At 43.2% G+C, this 18129-nt stretch overlaps 1 protein-coding gene across 1 annotated transcript in view; it reads right to left on the reverse strand.

Moving 5' to 3' along the window:
• cntln (centlein, centrosomal protein) overlaps positions 1–18129 on the reverse strand; it is a 420736-nt gene that overhangs the window by 288661 nt on the left and 113946 nt on the right. Inside the window, exons 8-9 of the mRNA XM_078215313.1 lie at positions 11878–12040; positions 8956–9150 (exon numbers count right to left, since the gene is read on the reverse strand). Of these exons, the coding sequence (XP_078071439.1) occupies positions 8956–9150; positions 11878–12040 (358 nt within the window). The remainder of the gene's footprint in view (positions 1–8955; positions 9151–11877; positions 12041–18129) is intronic.

The following is an 18129-nucleotide window of genomic DNA, read 5'->3' on the forward strand; positions in this document are numbered from 1 at the left end:
TTAAGGAAAATGAGGAAATTAAACTCTGACATTTTCCTAAAGGAACTCACTTCAAATCTGTTATTTAGAGCCATTAACATTGTGAGTAATTTATCAAATCAGCAACAGATACACATTGCAATCCACTGGAATATATTTCTCTTTAATCTGACATTTTTAATATGTTGTTCTCAGGATATGGGTGGAGCTGGCAAAAGCGTATTTATTGGCCACCCATACATGAGGACGTGGCAGCTGGCCTTTTGTTAAATTGCTCAATCCTTTGCCTGACATCACTTGCTGGGATGGTATTCAGCAGGGAATTCTGGGAATTTTATCTCAACGTTTCAGTTCTATAGGGCATTGGTGAGACCACATCAGCAGTACTATATACAGTATTGGTCTCCTTATTTGAGATAGGTTGTCTTATGATGAGAGGCTGGACAGGCTAAGCTTGTATGCACTGGAATTTAGAGGCAACATGAATGAAACTTTTGAAATCCTGAGAGTTCTTGACAGGGTGGACTGGGAGAGGATGTTTCCCCTTGCTGGAAAATCGAGAACTCGGGGTCACTGTTTGAAAATAAGGGCCTGCTCACTTAAAACAGAGGTAAGAATATTTTTTCTCTCAAAGGTTCGTGAATCTTTGGAACTCTCTTCCTCAAAAGGCAGTGGATGCAGAGACTTTGAATATAAGGCAGAGATAGATAGATTCTTGATATACAAGCGGGTGAAAGGTTATTAGGGCGAGGCAGGAATGTGGGATTGAGGTTACAATTAGATCAGTATTATCATAGTTGAATCCCCCACCATCAACATCCGGGTAGTTACCATTAACCAGAAACTTAGCTGGACTAACCATATCAATACTGCGGCTACTAAAGCAGGTCAGAGACTGGGAATTCTGCAGGGAGTAACTCATCTCCTGATTCCCCAAAGTCTGTCATGGTACAAGTCAGGAGTCTGATCGAATGTGATGGAATACTCTCCACTTGCCTGGATGGGTACAGCTCCAACTGCACTCAAGAAGCTCAACACCATTGAGGACAAAATAGCCCGTTTGACTGGCCCCCTATCCACTACCTTCAACATTCACTTCTTCCACCACCAATGTGTGCCATCTACAAGATGCACTGCAGCATTCATGAAGGCGCCTTCGACAGCATCTTCTATCAGCTAGAGGGAGAGGAGTAGCAGATGTTTGGGAACACCAACACCCGCAAGTTGCCCTCCAAGTCACACCCGATCTTGACTTGGAAATATATCACTGTTCCTTCTCCGTCATTGGGAACTCCCTTCCTAACAGCACTGTGGGTGTACCTACAAAACTGTATTGGTTAAAAAAGGTGGCCCACTAATCTGTGATTAGTTCTGCACATACTAGCAGAGGGATAAAGGAAAAAGGTGAAGTGGAAAGCAGCAGTGGAGCAGATTTAAGAGCAGAATGGAAATGAACAGAAACAAACCAGAACTGGTTCAGTGTGTGGTGAGAAATTCCCTGGCAAAGGAGCAGAAACTGAGGACACAGCAGCTGATCACAGATTGGAATCCAGCAACCCAGCAGAGAGTACAGACACTGAAGGTCACTGCACACAAAGGATGGTAGAAGTTGGAACTCATTTGCACAAACAGTAAATGATGCTGGGTCAGTTGTTAATTTTAAATCTGAGGTGGAGAGATTTATCTTTTCTGAAGATGTTAAGCAATATGGAGCAAAGGCGAGTACATGGAGCTCAGTCATCAATCAATCATCATCTTACTGAACGGCAAAACAGGCTCGTGAGGCTAAATGGCCTCCTCCTGTTCCTAAGATCCTAAAGCAGTGGAAAATCACACTTTGGCACAGAGGAAAAGTGGATTGTTGTCTAGGACCGAGCAGTGAAATAAAGCTGAAGAACCAGCAGTGCATTTAAGCACAGTTAGAAGGCCAGCAGACAATGGCAGCAGGTGTTTCAGCATTCATCCTAAATATTTATATAGGGACATTATTAATTCCAAAGAGATTAGGTGGATTGGCCATGCTATATTGCCCCTTCATGTCAGGGGTTTAGCAGGGTAAATACGTGGGGTTGCGGGTATAGGGCCTGGGCGGGATTATTGTTGGTGCAGACTCGATGGGCCAAATGGCCTCCATCTGCACTGTAGGGATAGTATGATTGGGCTGAATCAAGGGCAGGAGGGAAGCTTGACAGGTTAGCCTGCTCCAGGTGTTCCTTCCCTCCCCAGCCTCGTCATCAAAATTCCCCCCACCTCCTCCCTCATCCCCAGGTTTCACTTCCCCTTCTCACTGTGAGGTGACCCTGCCCTCCCCACCCCACACTTAGCTGGTCCTTGTCTCTGGGATTTATTAAGCTGAGGGTTGCTTGTGGTCCCATTCCTGGTCAACGCCACCAATGGCGGTGCTGGGACAACAAAGCTGCCGGCCAATCAAATTGGTCATCAGTTCTCTGCTGCAGACTTCTGTCCAAGAGGGAAAAGTCCCTCCTGCAGCAATTGATATTCCTCGGGCAATGAAATAGCAATGATATTTCCGTCCAACTCCACTCACCTCTCCAGATCTTCATCATTCCCCTAATTTGAAACCATTGGGGTCCAAATTGCACATTGCTGTGCATGTTTAAATTGGGAAACTAGTCCAGTAATGATGAATTTAGGGGTGTGATAGTCCACTGCCCGATTTATGCAGGCATTGAGATTTGGGGGCTTGGGGGAGGGGAGGGGAGGGGTGTGGGGGGGGGGGGGGGGGAGGGGAAGGGGAGGGGAGGGGAGGGGAGGGGTGTGGCGGGGGGGGGGGGGGTGGGGGAGTCAGCGTGAGAAGAGCAATGCTGAATTGGTCAGGATGTGTTTAGGCAGACCAGATGGCTGGAGGAGCCAAATGGCCTACTTCTTCACCTTAACTGTCAAGGCTTTCAATTTCTCTTTGAATCTGCAACAGCTATTGTGACCAAAAGTTACCACCACTGAATGTGTCATAACATTCACTGAGATTTTATGCTGCATTAACATTTAACATCTTTACTGGTGCTGAACTCCAAGTGTTATAAAGGAGCAAAGACTGTCTTTTGGGTCCTGACCACATTTGTGACTCGGTGGGAAATGAGAATGTTCTCTGCTAGGTGTCACTATTCACACCAACTGCATATTCATCAGGTGAATTAGCAAAGGTTGACAGATTCCTATCAATGAAGTGATTTGTGAGTATTAAAGAAGGTCATTGTTCCAGCTGAACCAAGACTGATCCTTTGCCCCTACCACGAACAAATTAATTTTCTATTAAATCACACATTCTACACTCAGCATGTTAATGAATGGTTTACAATGGCTCACAAAAAAAAATTATCTCTCCCACATTGAAAATTTCAGCTGCCCAATGAAGTGCCAGGTAATTGAATGGCAGTGTCTTTTGAATTGTATTTGTTGTTAGTGGCTGGAATTTTACCGGCACGCCCGCCTAAGACTCGTAAGATCGCGCCCGAGGCCAACTGAGAATGCCGTTCTGCAAGCCTCGCCCACCCCGATTTCGGGACTGCCATGCCGGTAAAATCAGGGCCAGTAAGTTAGCGACATCATGCTGAAACCCTCCCTCACTGCAAACAATGAGATGTCACAACTGTCCATTTCCTGTGACACTTACATTTTTCTCAATATTAACTATTATATCTCTGACTTTTTTTTAAATGAAAGAAAGTGTAAGATTCCACTGAAACCTATCTGGAATTTCCATGGATTTCAACATTAATATCTTAATTTACAATATGCACAGAGGTATAATGATTATCAGGATCAGGCACAACATATCGGTAAATAGGCAGGAGGAAGGCAGGATCCGGATACTGAATTTGATGATCAGACATGGTCAAAGTGATAGGCGGAGCAGGCTCAAAGGACCGAATGGCCGATTCATCTTTCTAGTTACAATGTTTCTATGTTTCGATCTCACAACTGCTTTAATCACTTAAAAGAAATTATGACATTTTGATTTTTAGATCTGCAAAATATGGAACTTCAACAGAGTATGCATTCTCTTTTAATGACAACTGTTCATTACACGTAACACCCATGAACAATTCACAAAGAATTGACTACAATAAAATATTAAATCCTTTTAAGCTCCTCCATGCTTTATTATATATCTTTGTAAACAACTATTTGGCAGCAAGTCACCAACATTCAGAGCCAGGAATCTCTAACTACGCAGCCAGAAACATAAGCACAGCAGTGAAAACTTTCAAACCTAATGTTTACATCAGATGCAATTTAAATAGAGGGATGCAGCATGCCTGTGTCAGTTGGTGTACATGCTTCCCCTGCCAGAGCAAGCCAGCCAGCCTGAGGATCACAACAACTTGATCCACCCACCTCTTTGCAACATCTCAGGTGAGTGGGCAGGTGGCCAAGCAGGGTAACAGTGATTCTCCCAAGTGCTACGGAGCCAGGAAGAGGGGATGATGTGGAGATGTCGGTGTTGGACTGGGGTAAGTACAGAAGTCTCACAACATCAGGTTAAAGTCCAACAGGTTTATTTGGTAGCACGAGCTTTCGGAGCACTGCTCCTTCATCAGGTGAGTCCTGATGAAGGAGCAGCACTCCAAAGGAGGAGGGGAGACAGTCCTGCTCCCCCGGCTCCACTTACCTACCTTTCTGATGACAACTACTTGCCAGACCACAGCAGTTCCTGAAGGGAGCTGGTCCACTGTTTGCACCACAGGACAGCCCAATTTCAAAGCGGTGTCATAAAGCAGGCACCACATCCTCTGCATCTGCTAATGAACACCCTCACATCTGGTTTAGGCAGCTCTCCCAAACATGTGAAAAGTGGTCCAACCAATTGCTGGTCCACCTTTCGTGGAGCACACATTCTCAATTAGGCGAAATAAAATAAACATGAGAATCAAATTTGTCCAGGCAAATGTAACAAAAAAATGCTCCTCAATGCAGTGTCAACCACACTATATGGTAGTGAATGATCAAATGTCATCTGGAGAACTAGGGTTGACATTGGTGGCACAGTGGTTAGCACTGCTGTCTCACAGCGCCAGGGACTTGGGTTCAATTCCGGCCTCAGGTGACTGTGTGGAGTTTGCACATTCTCCCTGTGTCTGCGTGGGTTTCCTCCGGGTGCTCCGGTTTCCTCCCACAGTCCAAAGATGTGCGGGTTAGGTTGATTGGCCATGCTAAATAGTGTCAGGGGATTAGCAAGGTAGCTATGTGGAGTTATGGGAATAAGACCTGGGTGGGGTTGTGGTCGGTGCAGACTCGATGGGCCAAATGGCCGCCTTCTGCACTGTAGAATTCTATGATTCTATGATTGCACTGGTCTACATCAATTCGGTACATATTTTGCTTCCATTTGTAACAATTCTTTTCTCCAGTTTCGTCTTTTATTCATCCACTTTAACCCAATGCACTTTAAATGTGTCCCTTCAGCTAGCAGAATGAATAACAGGCTGGAGGCTTAGTGCTGAGTGACTCCAGAGGTCAACTGGTAGGAACTGCACACCCCGTCCATATCACTTCCCGAGCAACCTCGCTGCCCATTTGAAGACCGATGATATCTCTCACATGAATAGTTGGCAGGTGAGAATGTCGACCTCTACTGACACTTAAGCACAAGAAACAATTCTAACAACCAAACTATTTAAAATTATTAGTGTTCCGTCAAGTTGAAATAGAATTTTAAATTAGATCAAAATACATTCATCCTGTCAGATGCTATGAATTAGTAATTGGAAGTGCATTGTACAATGGTATAGCTACATATTGATATCACCTTTGATGTGGGCAGGTTAAAGAAAAACAAAAAAGCAAGTATAACCAACCATTCAAACACCTTCTTCTGTAAACAGCATGAAATATTTATCAAGCATGATGCCCTATTCGTGCCCTCTATCCCACCCATAAAAACATAAAGGATTTTCAATAGGAATCATGCATGAGTACAGGTATGGAAATTCTAACTATTTCATTAAGACATGTATTCATTAAATCTACATGGCAATTACTGAGACTCTCAAGAGGTTTGCGCTATCACAGAAGACCATACTATTTTTGTTTGTCTTTTTTCACAGTGATCTTGCAGCAACCCTTTAAACATGTTCACAGGATAATTGAATGGTTCAAACATTGAGAACAGAATGTTTCTGCTCTCCATTCAAAAAGGGGTTCTGGTCAATAAGTCGGTTTGACTCATTAGTAGTCCTCTCATCTTGGAATGAGATGGATGTATGTACAATCCACACTTTAAATCTTGTTCTGATCTTGAATCAGAACCTCCCCCCTCAGGGTTTTGGTTACGATCCAGTTAGAGACCAGTAACTTTCTGTTTAAAGTAGACAAAGTTTGAGATCTAAGACACTTCCTAAGAGAATAGAGGCACAAGGTTCCATGGCTTTTGAACAAACAAAATAAACTTCACTACTAAATTTTACTAGGTCAGAAAGTTAGAACAATTCACAATATCGATCAGATACTCTTGAATGTTCAGGATTAGCATGAGGTATATGTGAATTAACAGGCAAACTGTGATTGGACATACTAAATTGCACAATAAATAGCAAATGCAACCAAGACAGATCCCATGGGTTTCTCAGCAACCCATCCAGATGTCAGTGAGCACTGAGTCAACCAATCTCACTGAAACATTGTCTCTTTCACGAGGGACTACAGTCTTCACCTTCAAAGATCTAGCGTTAGAATTCTCTTCAACATTGCTCCAACTCAGACTGACTCAGTGACAGAACACCTCGGATTATTTCAATCTCATCTCCTGACACTCCGTTCCCTGGATTGCTGAGCATGCACTCCAGCACCAACTCACAAGCACAACTTCAGATCTTCGGCCATGTCAAGCACAGCACTATTGCTCCAAAGGAGTGCCTTTACCCCATTGGCCTGCAAGACGGAATCACCAACCTGCTCTGGCCTTCTTCAATTTCCAGGTCTTCACCTGAGCCCTCACTACTTAAGAGTCTGCCGACTGCAGCTCTTTTTATGATTGGAACTTTTCTCTGCACCTCTGTTTCTCTTTAACTGGGATCTCTCCCTATTCCCTCTCCCGGTCTGAGACTCCCATTGGGATCTCTCCTTATTCCCTGTCTAGGACTCTTCTCCTGTGTCGCATGAACGGAATTTTCATGCTATTTTCTATTCCTCTCTTCACACAGGTGCATTGAGTAATCCAAATGCTATGCTGCGCATGCCTACTCTAGGTCCCTGCATGCATGCAAACACCTGAGGCCTGTCAGGACTTGGCATTCCTAGCTCTCCCCGCTTGACAATAGGTAAGTCAGATTTCATGCCAAATTCAAGCACATAGTCTAACCTCGTTTGGCATGGAGGGAGATACAGCCCTCTGGCTAAAATGTTAAACTGAAGTCTCATCGGATCGCTTTGATGCCTCAGGTGAAGTTAATGATCCATAGCCCTACCTTGGAAAGAGCAACAAGTTCCCCTGGTGTCCCAACATTCTCCCCTCAATCATTCATTTGCTTGCTGCTTGTAGATCCTTGTTGTGTGTAAAAATGGCCACCAAGTGTCCAACTGCATCACAGCAAAGATATTTCAACAGTACTGGCAAGGTTCAACTTCACTCTTCGGTTTAGTCATGCGCACAAATCCAGCAACCAAATCGGAAAGCTTGCATTTTTAAATAGTAAGTTTACATATTTTCCCTGAGATTCTGATGGCACCATTGCACTGCGAACTTTGAGATTTCAGCAGCAGGGACAACTAATCTATATGAGCACTGGAATGCGGAGCTGTCCAAATACATATCGAGATACATCAGATATGCTGAAGAAGGATGGCAACCTGGGCATTTTTTTTATTCTTTCACGGAATGTTGCCATCACTGTCAAGGCCAGAATTGGTTGCCAATCCCTAATTGTCCTTGAACTGATTGGCTTACTAAATAATTTCAGAGGGCAGTTTAGAGCCAACCACATTATTGTGGATCTGGAGTCACAGTTTATGAACAAGTTGGAAAATCTCTGCCTGCCTGGAAGTAATTCAAGAAATAACCTGAACATGTACATTCAAAACCGCACAAGTCACAATTTTGGATCTTTTCAATATTAGGTTGGTGGCAAGTTAGTATTCCTAGACATATATGGTAGAGTTTTGTTAAACAGCTACTGGTGTGGGGCCCTCAGTAACAGCAAGTGCAGAGGGACCTGGGTGTCCTTGTGCATGAATCACAAAAAGTTGGTTTGCAGCTGCAGCAGATAATTAAGAAGGCAAATGGAATTTTGTCCTTCATTGCTAGAGGGATGGCGTTTAAAAACAGCGAGGTTATGTTGCAGCTGTATAAGCTGCGGGTGAGGCCACACCTGGAGTACTGTGTACAGTTTTGGTCTCCTTGAGAAAGGAGATATTGGCACTGGAGGGGGCGCAAAGAGACTGAGTAGAGTGAGACCATACTCATTAGAATTTAGAAGAATGAGGGGGGGAATCTTATAGAAATATATAAAATTATGAAGAGAATAGATAAGCTAGAAGCAGGGAGGTTGTTTTCACTGGTGGGTGAAACCAGAACTAGGGGGCACAGCCTCAAAATAAGGGGAAGCAGATTTAGGACTGAGTTGAGGAAGAACTTCTCCACCCAAAGGATTGTAAATCTGTGAAATTCCTTGCCCAGTGAAGCAGTTGAGGCAACCTCATTGAATGTTTTTAAGGCAAAGATAGATTTTTGAACAGTAAAGGAATTAAAGGTTACGGTGAGCGGGTGGGTAAGTGGAGCTGAGTCCATGAAAAGATCAGCCATGATCTTATTGAATGACGGAGCAGGCTCGAGGGGCCAGATGGCCTACTCCTGCTCCTAGTTCTTATGTTCTAAGTGCAGAAGCTAAGACAGGTGGTCTTGATTTTCTAACTCCAGCTCACCATTCACCCCCATCATTCCAGGAAGAAATCTTCTACACCATTATCATTTTAGTTTGCTGCAATAGAACAAACAACTGTTACTATCCAGTACCTTACCTGCTCCAAACTATTAGCAGTAGTCTTGTAAGTTGCAGTTTGTTTAGAATCGAAAGCTTGTTGTAGCTTTCCAAGAAGCTGGTTTATTTGTTGCTCCTTTTCATATAGTTGGGCAGTCAGAGAAAGGTGTCTTTGCTGGTGCTGTACCTCACTGGATTTTAATGCATCATAACGCATGTTCAGCTCGTTGTAGTGCTGACATAAAAATACATATTATCAGCATAGAATAGAGTCAAAGAGAATATTCACATTGACACAGCAGAATATAACATGAAATAATTCCGTACTGGGGGAAATGATCAGCACCCAACAGAAAAACAGTAAATGCTGGAAAATCGCAGCAGGTCTGAAAGCATCTGTGGAGGGAGAATAGAGCCAATATTTCGAGAATGGATGACTCTGAAGAGAAGGAAGATCAGACAAAATTTCAAACAGCAGGAGAGAAATGGAAAGCAATGAAGGTGACAGGGTAAAAGAGACAGACGGAAATTCTGTTGGAGAGAAGAACAGTACTTCTTCAGGGTCCGCATTCTTGGAAGAGAAGTGGCAGTGGGTTAAACACTAAGATAAAGGGACAGACACACTGCTGGGGGCACAGGTAGAGCACTGGGAGCGCAGGTAACGGCGCTGGGAGCGCAGGTAACGGCGCTGGGAGCGCAGGTAACGGCGCTGGGAGCGCAGGCAGGGCGCTGGGAGCGCAGGCAGGGCGCTGGGAGCGCAGGCAGAGCGCTGGGAGCGCAGGCAGAGCGCTGGGAACGCAGGCAGAGCACTGGGAACGCAGGCAGAGCGCTGGGAGCACAGGTAGGGCGCTGGGAGCGCAGGCAGGGCGCTGGGAGTGCAGGCAGACTGCTGGGAGCACAGGCAGGGCGCTGGGAGCGCAGGCAGAGCGCTGGGAACGCAGGCAGAGCGCTGGGAATGCAGGCAGAGCGCTGGGAACGCAGGCAGAGCGCTGGGAGTGCAAGCAGAGTGCTGGGAACGCAGGTAGGGCGCTGGGAGCGCAGGCAGGGCGCTGGGAGCGCAGGCAGAGCGCTGGGAGCGCAGGCAGAGCGCTGGGAGCGCAGGCAGAGCGCTGGGAGTGCAGGCAGAGCGCTGGGAGCGCAGGCAGAGCGCTGGGAGCGCAGGCAGAGCGCTGGGAGCGCAGGCAGGGCGCTGGGAGTGCAGGCAGAGTGCTGGGAGCGCAGGCAGAGCGCTGGGAGCGCAGGCAGAGCGCTGGGAGCGCAGGCAGAGTGCTGGGAGCGCAGGCAGAGCGCTGGGAGCGCAGGCAGAGCGCTGGGAGCGCAGGCAGAGCGCTGGGAGCGCAGGCAGAGCGCTGGGAGCGCAGGCAGAGCGCTGGGAGCGCAGGCAGAGCGCTGGGAGCGCAGGCAGGGCGCTGGGAGCACAGGCAGGGCGCTGGGAGCACAGGCAGAGCGCTGGGAGCGCAGGCAGAGCGCCGGGAGCGCAGGCAGGGCGCTGGGAGCACAGGCAGGGCGCTGGGAGTGCAAGCAGAGCGCTGGGAGCACAGGCAGGGCGCTGGGAGCACAGGCAGGGCGCTGGGAGTGCAAGCAGAGCGCTGGGAGCACAGGCAGAGCGCTGGGAGCACAGGCAGGGCGCTGGGAGCACAGGCAGGGCGCTGGGAGCACAGGCAGGGCGCTGGGAGTGCAAGCAGAGCGCTGGGAGTGCAGGCACACAACTCTATTTTAACTAACAGATGGGAGATCAAAGAAAAATTAACTTGCATTTATATAGCATCTTTCACGACCACCAGCACCTAGTCCTATCCCACCTATCAGAAACTAGCAAGATCAGACGCAACACCAATTATACACCTAGCTCAATTTTAATCGCTATTAAAGTCACTACGACAATAAAGTTCAATGAAAGCAAAACAATGAAACAGAATATATCATGTATATAATATATATAACATATCATATGTAACAGAATATATAACATGCAACAACTTTTTATGATATTTGGAGAAGAAGAATGAGGTTTTTGCTCTTGGAGCCTATGTTTTATACAATGGCCGTACAATTTCAGAATATTTTAGGTAGAATTCCCTCCACAGGTTTCCCTAGAAACATTGCCCCAGGTTAGCCTGGCCCATGGTGCATGGACAATCCCATAAATACAAACCTGCCAATGTCTGGATGATTCAAGATTTTGCTTCAGGCAATTTTGGAAACTTTTAGAGAAGTTGGAGAGAAGGCTATTACATACTTCTCTACATCACTCATTCCCTTTCGAGTAAAACCACTACACGGCCGAATAATACCATTCACCTTTTCTTCTTAAAGGGATACAAACAACGTATCCTCAGACTGATCTCAAATAAATGATGATTTAATTCAGCATTAATAAATAAGCATTTAAGTCAGCTATTTAATAGATAAATAGTATTTTTACAAAATTATCAATTTGAAAGTTTAATTGCTTGATTTTGTAAACAGATTAGAGTAAATTTACTACGAAGTGAATGGAAAAGTTAAAAATTTATTAGTTACACGTAAGGCTGCATTAACACTGCAATGAAATTACTGTGAAATTCCCCTAGTCGCCACAGTCCTGCGCCTGTTCAGGTCAATGAACCCTAACCAGCACGTCTTTCAGACTGTGGGAGGAAACCGGAGCATCTGGAGGAAACCCACGCAGACACGGGGAGAACAGAACGTGCAAACTCCACACAGCCAGTGACCCAAGCCGAGAACCTTGGTCCCTCGTGCTGTGAGGCAGCAGTGCTAACCACTGTGCCACCGTGCCGCCCCATGCAGGTCATTAGGAGAACGGAAGCCAGACATAGGTCCTACAACAAGCCAGGTGACCCACTCCACCAGACTAACCCCCTTGCCGGGAAAGTGAAAAACTACCACATGGTTTGTCAAAGTAACTTGTAATTTTAAACCTTTTAAAATTTGTTTCACTTAAAAGAATTGTCCCACTTACCTTTTGAAAGGACTTGGTCTCCAAGGCATGGGCATCCTCCTGATTCCTCAGCACCTTCTGTGTATCAAGGTTGAGGGCCTGTAGCTGCCGGATGACGTCAGCTTGCTGGGCTGCGTGTTCAATGCTTTCTTTGTACAGACACTGTAGGTCCTGGAACTCCTTCCTGTGCGTTTGTAAAGAAAATATAAATGAGACTACTGGCAATTGCAGGAGGCACGGAACTGTGAAGTATGGTGATGCCAATCCGAAATTCGGAATATCCTTGAGTCAGCACAGTCATCCAGATTGGATAACAATCCATACCAAACCATTCTCTATTACCACCTCAATTAATTTTCTTTCATAAATCTCAAAAACATTGATGTTGCTACTTGAATCTTTGAAAATCATCTTTACATGGGTAGAATTTTAGATAGCCATTGAGATTGCTCCTTATAAGTGAATAAAATTGTGGGAAGCTATGATTTCTATTTAGCAAGGTACATTTTACAGGTCATTGGGAGATAGGAAAACTTCTGATGTTTCAATAAAGAATGAATCAGCCTTTCTGATTCCAGTGTCATAATCACTTCAAATACCAATAAGCAGCCACTGCTGCAAAATAAAATCATAGTCCCTAAAAAGCAATTTTTTAAAATTGCTCGCAATTCCATTTCACCTCTCAAAAGATTCTCATTCCAAAGGAAGGAATCAATAATATATTCATGAAAATCTTTTTGAACAACCATGTTACTTCCAAGATCCAAGAATGTATATACTTTGGATTGGCTCGAATCCCCTACAATATACTGACAGTTTATCTTAATGTATGATGACTGCACTTCTAAACTTTCGATTCTTCTCTCGTTTATGTTTTCTATGGCGTTTCTAAATATATTTTCACTTCATGAGAATAGTATAAACTTGTGGTTAATATACTCAACAATGAGAACATAATCTCACAAAAATAGAAAAAATGAATTTCCTTCACATAAAATAAAGCCTATAAATACCATAAAGAGAAATATTACTTTAAAAATTCTTTAAAATATTTTTTACTTTGGGAAATAACACTGGTGAACCATGGGGTACGGAAGCTATATTACTGGATGAGTAATCCAGACGTCAGGATAATAGCCCAGAGATATGACTCCTGGGGAATTTAAATGTAATTAATTAAATAAATCTAGAAATAAAACCAAATATTAGTAATGGTGATCATGAAACGACTGGATTGCTGTAAAAACACATTGAATTCATTGATGTCATTTGCAAAGTAAATTTGGTGGCCTAACCTATACATGACTCCAGACTCCACAACAACGGGTGACTCAATTGCTCTCTGAAATGGCCTAAGCCACTCAGTTGTATTGAAGGTGACAGCTCACCTCCACCTTCTCATGGGTAGTTGGCAATGGGCAATAGGTGATGGCCTTGCCAACTACCCTTGAATGAATGTAAAACATTAATAAATGGGTTTAAACCATTTATCCTATAAGAATAAGCTCTTCTGCAACATGTTATATTATTCATCAATAAATCATTCATCAATAAATCTGAATTTAGGGAAAGGTGTTGCGAGGGGCATCGTAAAAAAATAAAATGACAATTCTGTATAATTCTTCGCCGTGCCATTCAGCGTAAAGAAGCAAGAAAGTCATAAAACCTTTGAAAATAATACGCAAGAAGCAACAAGTGCTTGTAATCGGAATGCATTCTGGAAGATAAATGAAAGTTTTAAAAGCTGACCAGGATACTTAAAATATAATTCTGTAATACAGAATGTAATCTCATTGCTGCTGGGAACGTTTAATGAGCCACGGATAAAAGTACTCTAAGCTGTTGCACATCCTTTTCTTGTGACTACATGGACATTTAATCACCACATTGACCTCAACTGGATAAAGTCCAACATGGCTGTTGGCCTTGCTTCTCATGTTCTCAGTAACTTTGAAAATATTTTAGTCAACCACCCAAATCTCATTCAGACATCCTTTCATCTTAATCTCACATCTTTTCAAAACTGGAAATGATGGGACAGAGTCCAAGATAGCAACTAGCACACTTCCGTTTTATATGGCTTTCTTCTGGTAATCATTACATTTTTGAAACCACCAAATCAAATTTTATGAGTATTTACACCTCATTCTCAAACTGGGGCTGATTGGTAAAATCAAAGACATCTGCTAGCAGCACGCTGATATTTTTAACTGTAATACATAGGATCACAAGAAATAGGAACAACAGCAGGCCACTCAGCCCATCGAACTGGCTCCACCAGTCAACAGATCATGATGAACTAACAAATTACTTGAAAAAAAATTCAGGGTATGGGGAAAGAGCAGGGAATTGGATAGCTCTTTCAAAGAGCCAGTCCAGACCCGATTAGCCAAATGGCCTCCTACTATGATAAAAGCAAAATGCTGCGGATGCTGGAATCTGAAACAAAAACAGAAAATGCTGGAAAATCTCAGCAGGTCTGACGTCAGGGCTCTGATGAAGGGTCATCCAGACCTGAAACGTTGGTTCTGTTCTCTCTCTACAGATGCAGTCAGACCTGCTGAGATTTTCCAGCATCTTCTGTTTTTGCTGCTGCTGTTGTTGTGGCCTCCTGCTATGCTTTTTTCTATTCTTTCATGGGATGCGGACATCTTTGGCAAGGCCAATTGGCTATCCCTAACTGCCTTTGGACTGAATGGCAGTTAACAGTTCACCGCATTATTGAGAGTCTGGAGTCACATGTAGGCCAGACCTGGTAAGGATGGCAGATTTCCTTTTCTAAAGGACCTTAGTGAACAGGTATGTTTTTATGACAATCGACAATAGTTTCATGGTCACTATTAGTGAGGTTAGCTTTTAATTCCAGATTTTGTTAATTGAATTTAAATTCCACCAGTTGCTATGGAAGGATTTGGACCCATATCCCCAGAACATTTATCTGGGCCTCTGGATTACAAGTCCAGTGACATTACCACTAAGCCACTGTCTCAATGTTGTGCATTGCTGGCTTTAACAACAATAGTACACAAAATCTCAAGCCAAATGAATCAAATAAATGTAAAATAAAGACCACTGTGGTCAGTTCTTGTCTCATCAAAAACTGGATGACAATGAGACTTTAGAAAGGGTGAGCCACTGATCCAATTCCAATAAAGCATCATAATTATCAAGATAGGCTCAGAGAGTTGGTAGCACAGTGGTTAGCACTGCTGCTTCACAGCTCCAGGGACCTGGGTTCGATTCCCGGCTCGGGTCACTGTCTGTGTGGAGTTTGCACATTCTCCTCGTGTCTGCGTGGGTTTTCTCCTGGTGCTCCGGTTTCCTCCCACAGTCCAAAGATGTGCGGGTTAGGTTGATTGGCCATGCTAAAATTGCCCCTTAGTGTCCTGAGATGCGTAGGTTAGAGGGATTAGCGGGTAAAATATGTAGGGATATGGGGGTAGGGCCCTGGGTGGGATTGTGGTCGGTGCAGACTCGATGGGCCGAATGGCCTCTTTCTGCACTGTAGGGTTTCTATGATTCTATGAGAGTTGGGACTCTACATTTTAGAGAGGTTTACACTTGTGAATAAACTGATTGAGGTATATAAAGTGATGGGAATAGATTGTCCCAAGTTGACAACTTGTTCCATTTAAATAGGTTCTGAAGACCAGGGGTTAAATGTATACATTACATAGGGAGAGTATTAGATTGGATATTGGACAGTTCCTCCTTGGCCAGAGAATAAGGGGGATCTCTGGAACAGGCTGCCAATTGATACAGTTTTCCTGAATTCTTTCAAATTGTAACTGGACCTGTTTCTGGGTTGGCTGGTAATCCTTCCAACAAAAAGGTAGGCACTGTGAGGAATTCAGGGTGAGAGTGGTCACCTGGACTATCTCCGATTGCCAGAGGCTCAGAAGGGAATTTTGCAGATTTCCTTCCCTGGCTTTGCCTTGGGATTTTCCCTGTACTTTTTCCTCTGCATGGAGTGGAGGGTTCTGGGTGGGTTAAAGCATTCATGTTGCGACGCACAAGGTATCTCAATTATGTGGGATGAGCTATGTAGACCAGAGGGTCTTTGTCATTTTTCAAATGCCTTTACAAATAATTTTAATGCAGAACAAGGAATTCTCTGACTGATTGCTGACTTGCAGCAATGTTGTGGAAGATGTGTTTATTTTAAAATATATTTGTAACTTTCATTAACTTATGTAATAAATCTGTCACATGAATCCTATTGCTTTGTTCAATTTGATACATTTCAACAAAGTGCAAACCATTTGTACCTCCAGACTACAAGATCACTCTAGTAACCATCAAAAACAATACTTGCCTCAAACGAAGAGAAATGATACAGGAAAAACGCTCCATTCTAAAAATACAATTTTCCAAATTTTTATTTTCTTTGATTCTCATCATGTGCTCAAAAAACACGGATATGATAAACTATGAGTACATGTTTTAGCGGAATAAAAGGACGAGTCAAGATTGTTTATTTGATAAATATTATTACTGCTTGCATAGTGCAACACATCACAAAATCAATAACAATTTGCAGTAAAACGTATGCATCCTTTTCTTTGCAGGCTCCTAAATGAAAACAGAGTGTTCCCCCCGCCCCCCCCCGAGACAAATACAATAGCAGAGTCAAATAAACAAACATTCAAGTGTTTGCATTTAAACGTCAGCATCCTTGCTCCACGTGGAGAGAAAGAAAACTACTATTTAACGCAAAGATGATTTTATATTTGACTATCAAAAACCCACCAATTTTTTCTGCTTTTGTAAATACCATATTCTTGCTGAAATAAAGCAGGAATATAAAATACTGGCGTTTTTAAACAAAGTCCAATTAAAAAGAATTGCCTCATCATTTGCAAGATTTCACACCCTCTGTCATATTCTGCATGGTGCATGAACCATGTAAAATTCTACCACTTACAGGTGACTAAACGTACATCATTCATAAGCTTGGAGATTACAGTGTATGGTTTCTGTAGATGGCAGCATAATTAAAGTTTTACATTCTGTTGCAACCATATGTATCTTTTTCACATTTCACATTCAAACCCTCAGTGATCTCCATATTTTTATACACACATGTATAGATTTTCTCAAATATTCTTCAGTGTGTATATGTTGTAAATTTATATATTAGAAAAACATCCTTTATTTGGGCCGACGGGTCCTTACTGGATGAATCATCATTCTCTTTAGAAGAAAGAAGGGAGGACTGTGCATTTGTATAGTATCTTTCACAACCGTGGGATATTCAAAGGTGTCCAACAGCCAATGAAGTAGTTTTTAAAGTGTAGTCACTGCTGTAATGTAGAGACACGGCAGCCGATTTGTGCACAGCAAGATCCCACAAACAGCAATTAAAATAACGACCAGACAATCTGCTTTTAGCGATTTTGGTTGAGGCAAACAGCCTGGCTTAGACACCAGGAAATAAGTAAGTTCATGTACTCTATGTAAAGCAACCAGTGCCCAATTTTCTTAGGATTGATAGTAAATGACAGTTAGCGAAGATGTGGTTAATAAGGACATTTTCTTTTTAGGGGAAATGTATCAATTAAATCCCTGCATATTCCTTTTGTTTATATGGAACAATTTGATAAATGAGACAACCGCGCTTCAACCAGACCATCAAAATTAACAGTCTTCAACTATGACACAGTTTTTATTTGAAGGAAACATACTTCCAGAATTCTTATCCCACTTACACAGGATTCCCTGGATCAGGTCCAGTAAAACATTGTCATGGTCAAGTGAAAACAGATGTTGAATAGGTAAACTGCCAACTAGCTGGATGACTATCTTTCTGCAAAAAGCTTATTATTTCTATGCTTATAGTGTAGTAAAAGCTTATGGCGTAACGTCACCACATTTCTTACCAAGCAATATATACTGGAAATTATTTCTGAAGTCTGATCTTTAATATTGAAAATAATTTGGAAATGCAACACGTTCCTGGAACAGGAAAACGTTCGCTTGGTCCAATTTATTCCATCTGTCTCAAGCACATTAAGATACAGAAACATACAGACAGTTTTGAAAGAGGCTGAAATTTCTCATCACTATGGCGCTGATTTCCAGCACAATTGCTCTACTTAAATTCACTACAGTTTTGAGAAACAATGAACGGCCAATATATTTCTCCCATGGCGAGAGAATAAATCCGTTTCAGCATTTTTGCCTGTCCTAAGTAAATACCAGGCAGATGACTGAAAAAAAGCTGTAGTCCTCTTACATCCCATTGCCTAACTCACAGCTTCCTCTGTATTAAAC

This window comes from Mustelus asterias, chromosome 6 (genome assembly GCF_964213995.1).
Source record: "Mustelus asterias chromosome 6, sMusAst1.hap1.1, whole genome shotgun sequence".
NCBI classification, from domain to species: Eukaryota; Metazoa; Chordata; class Chondrichthyes; order Carcharhiniformes; family Triakidae; genus Mustelus; species Mustelus asterias.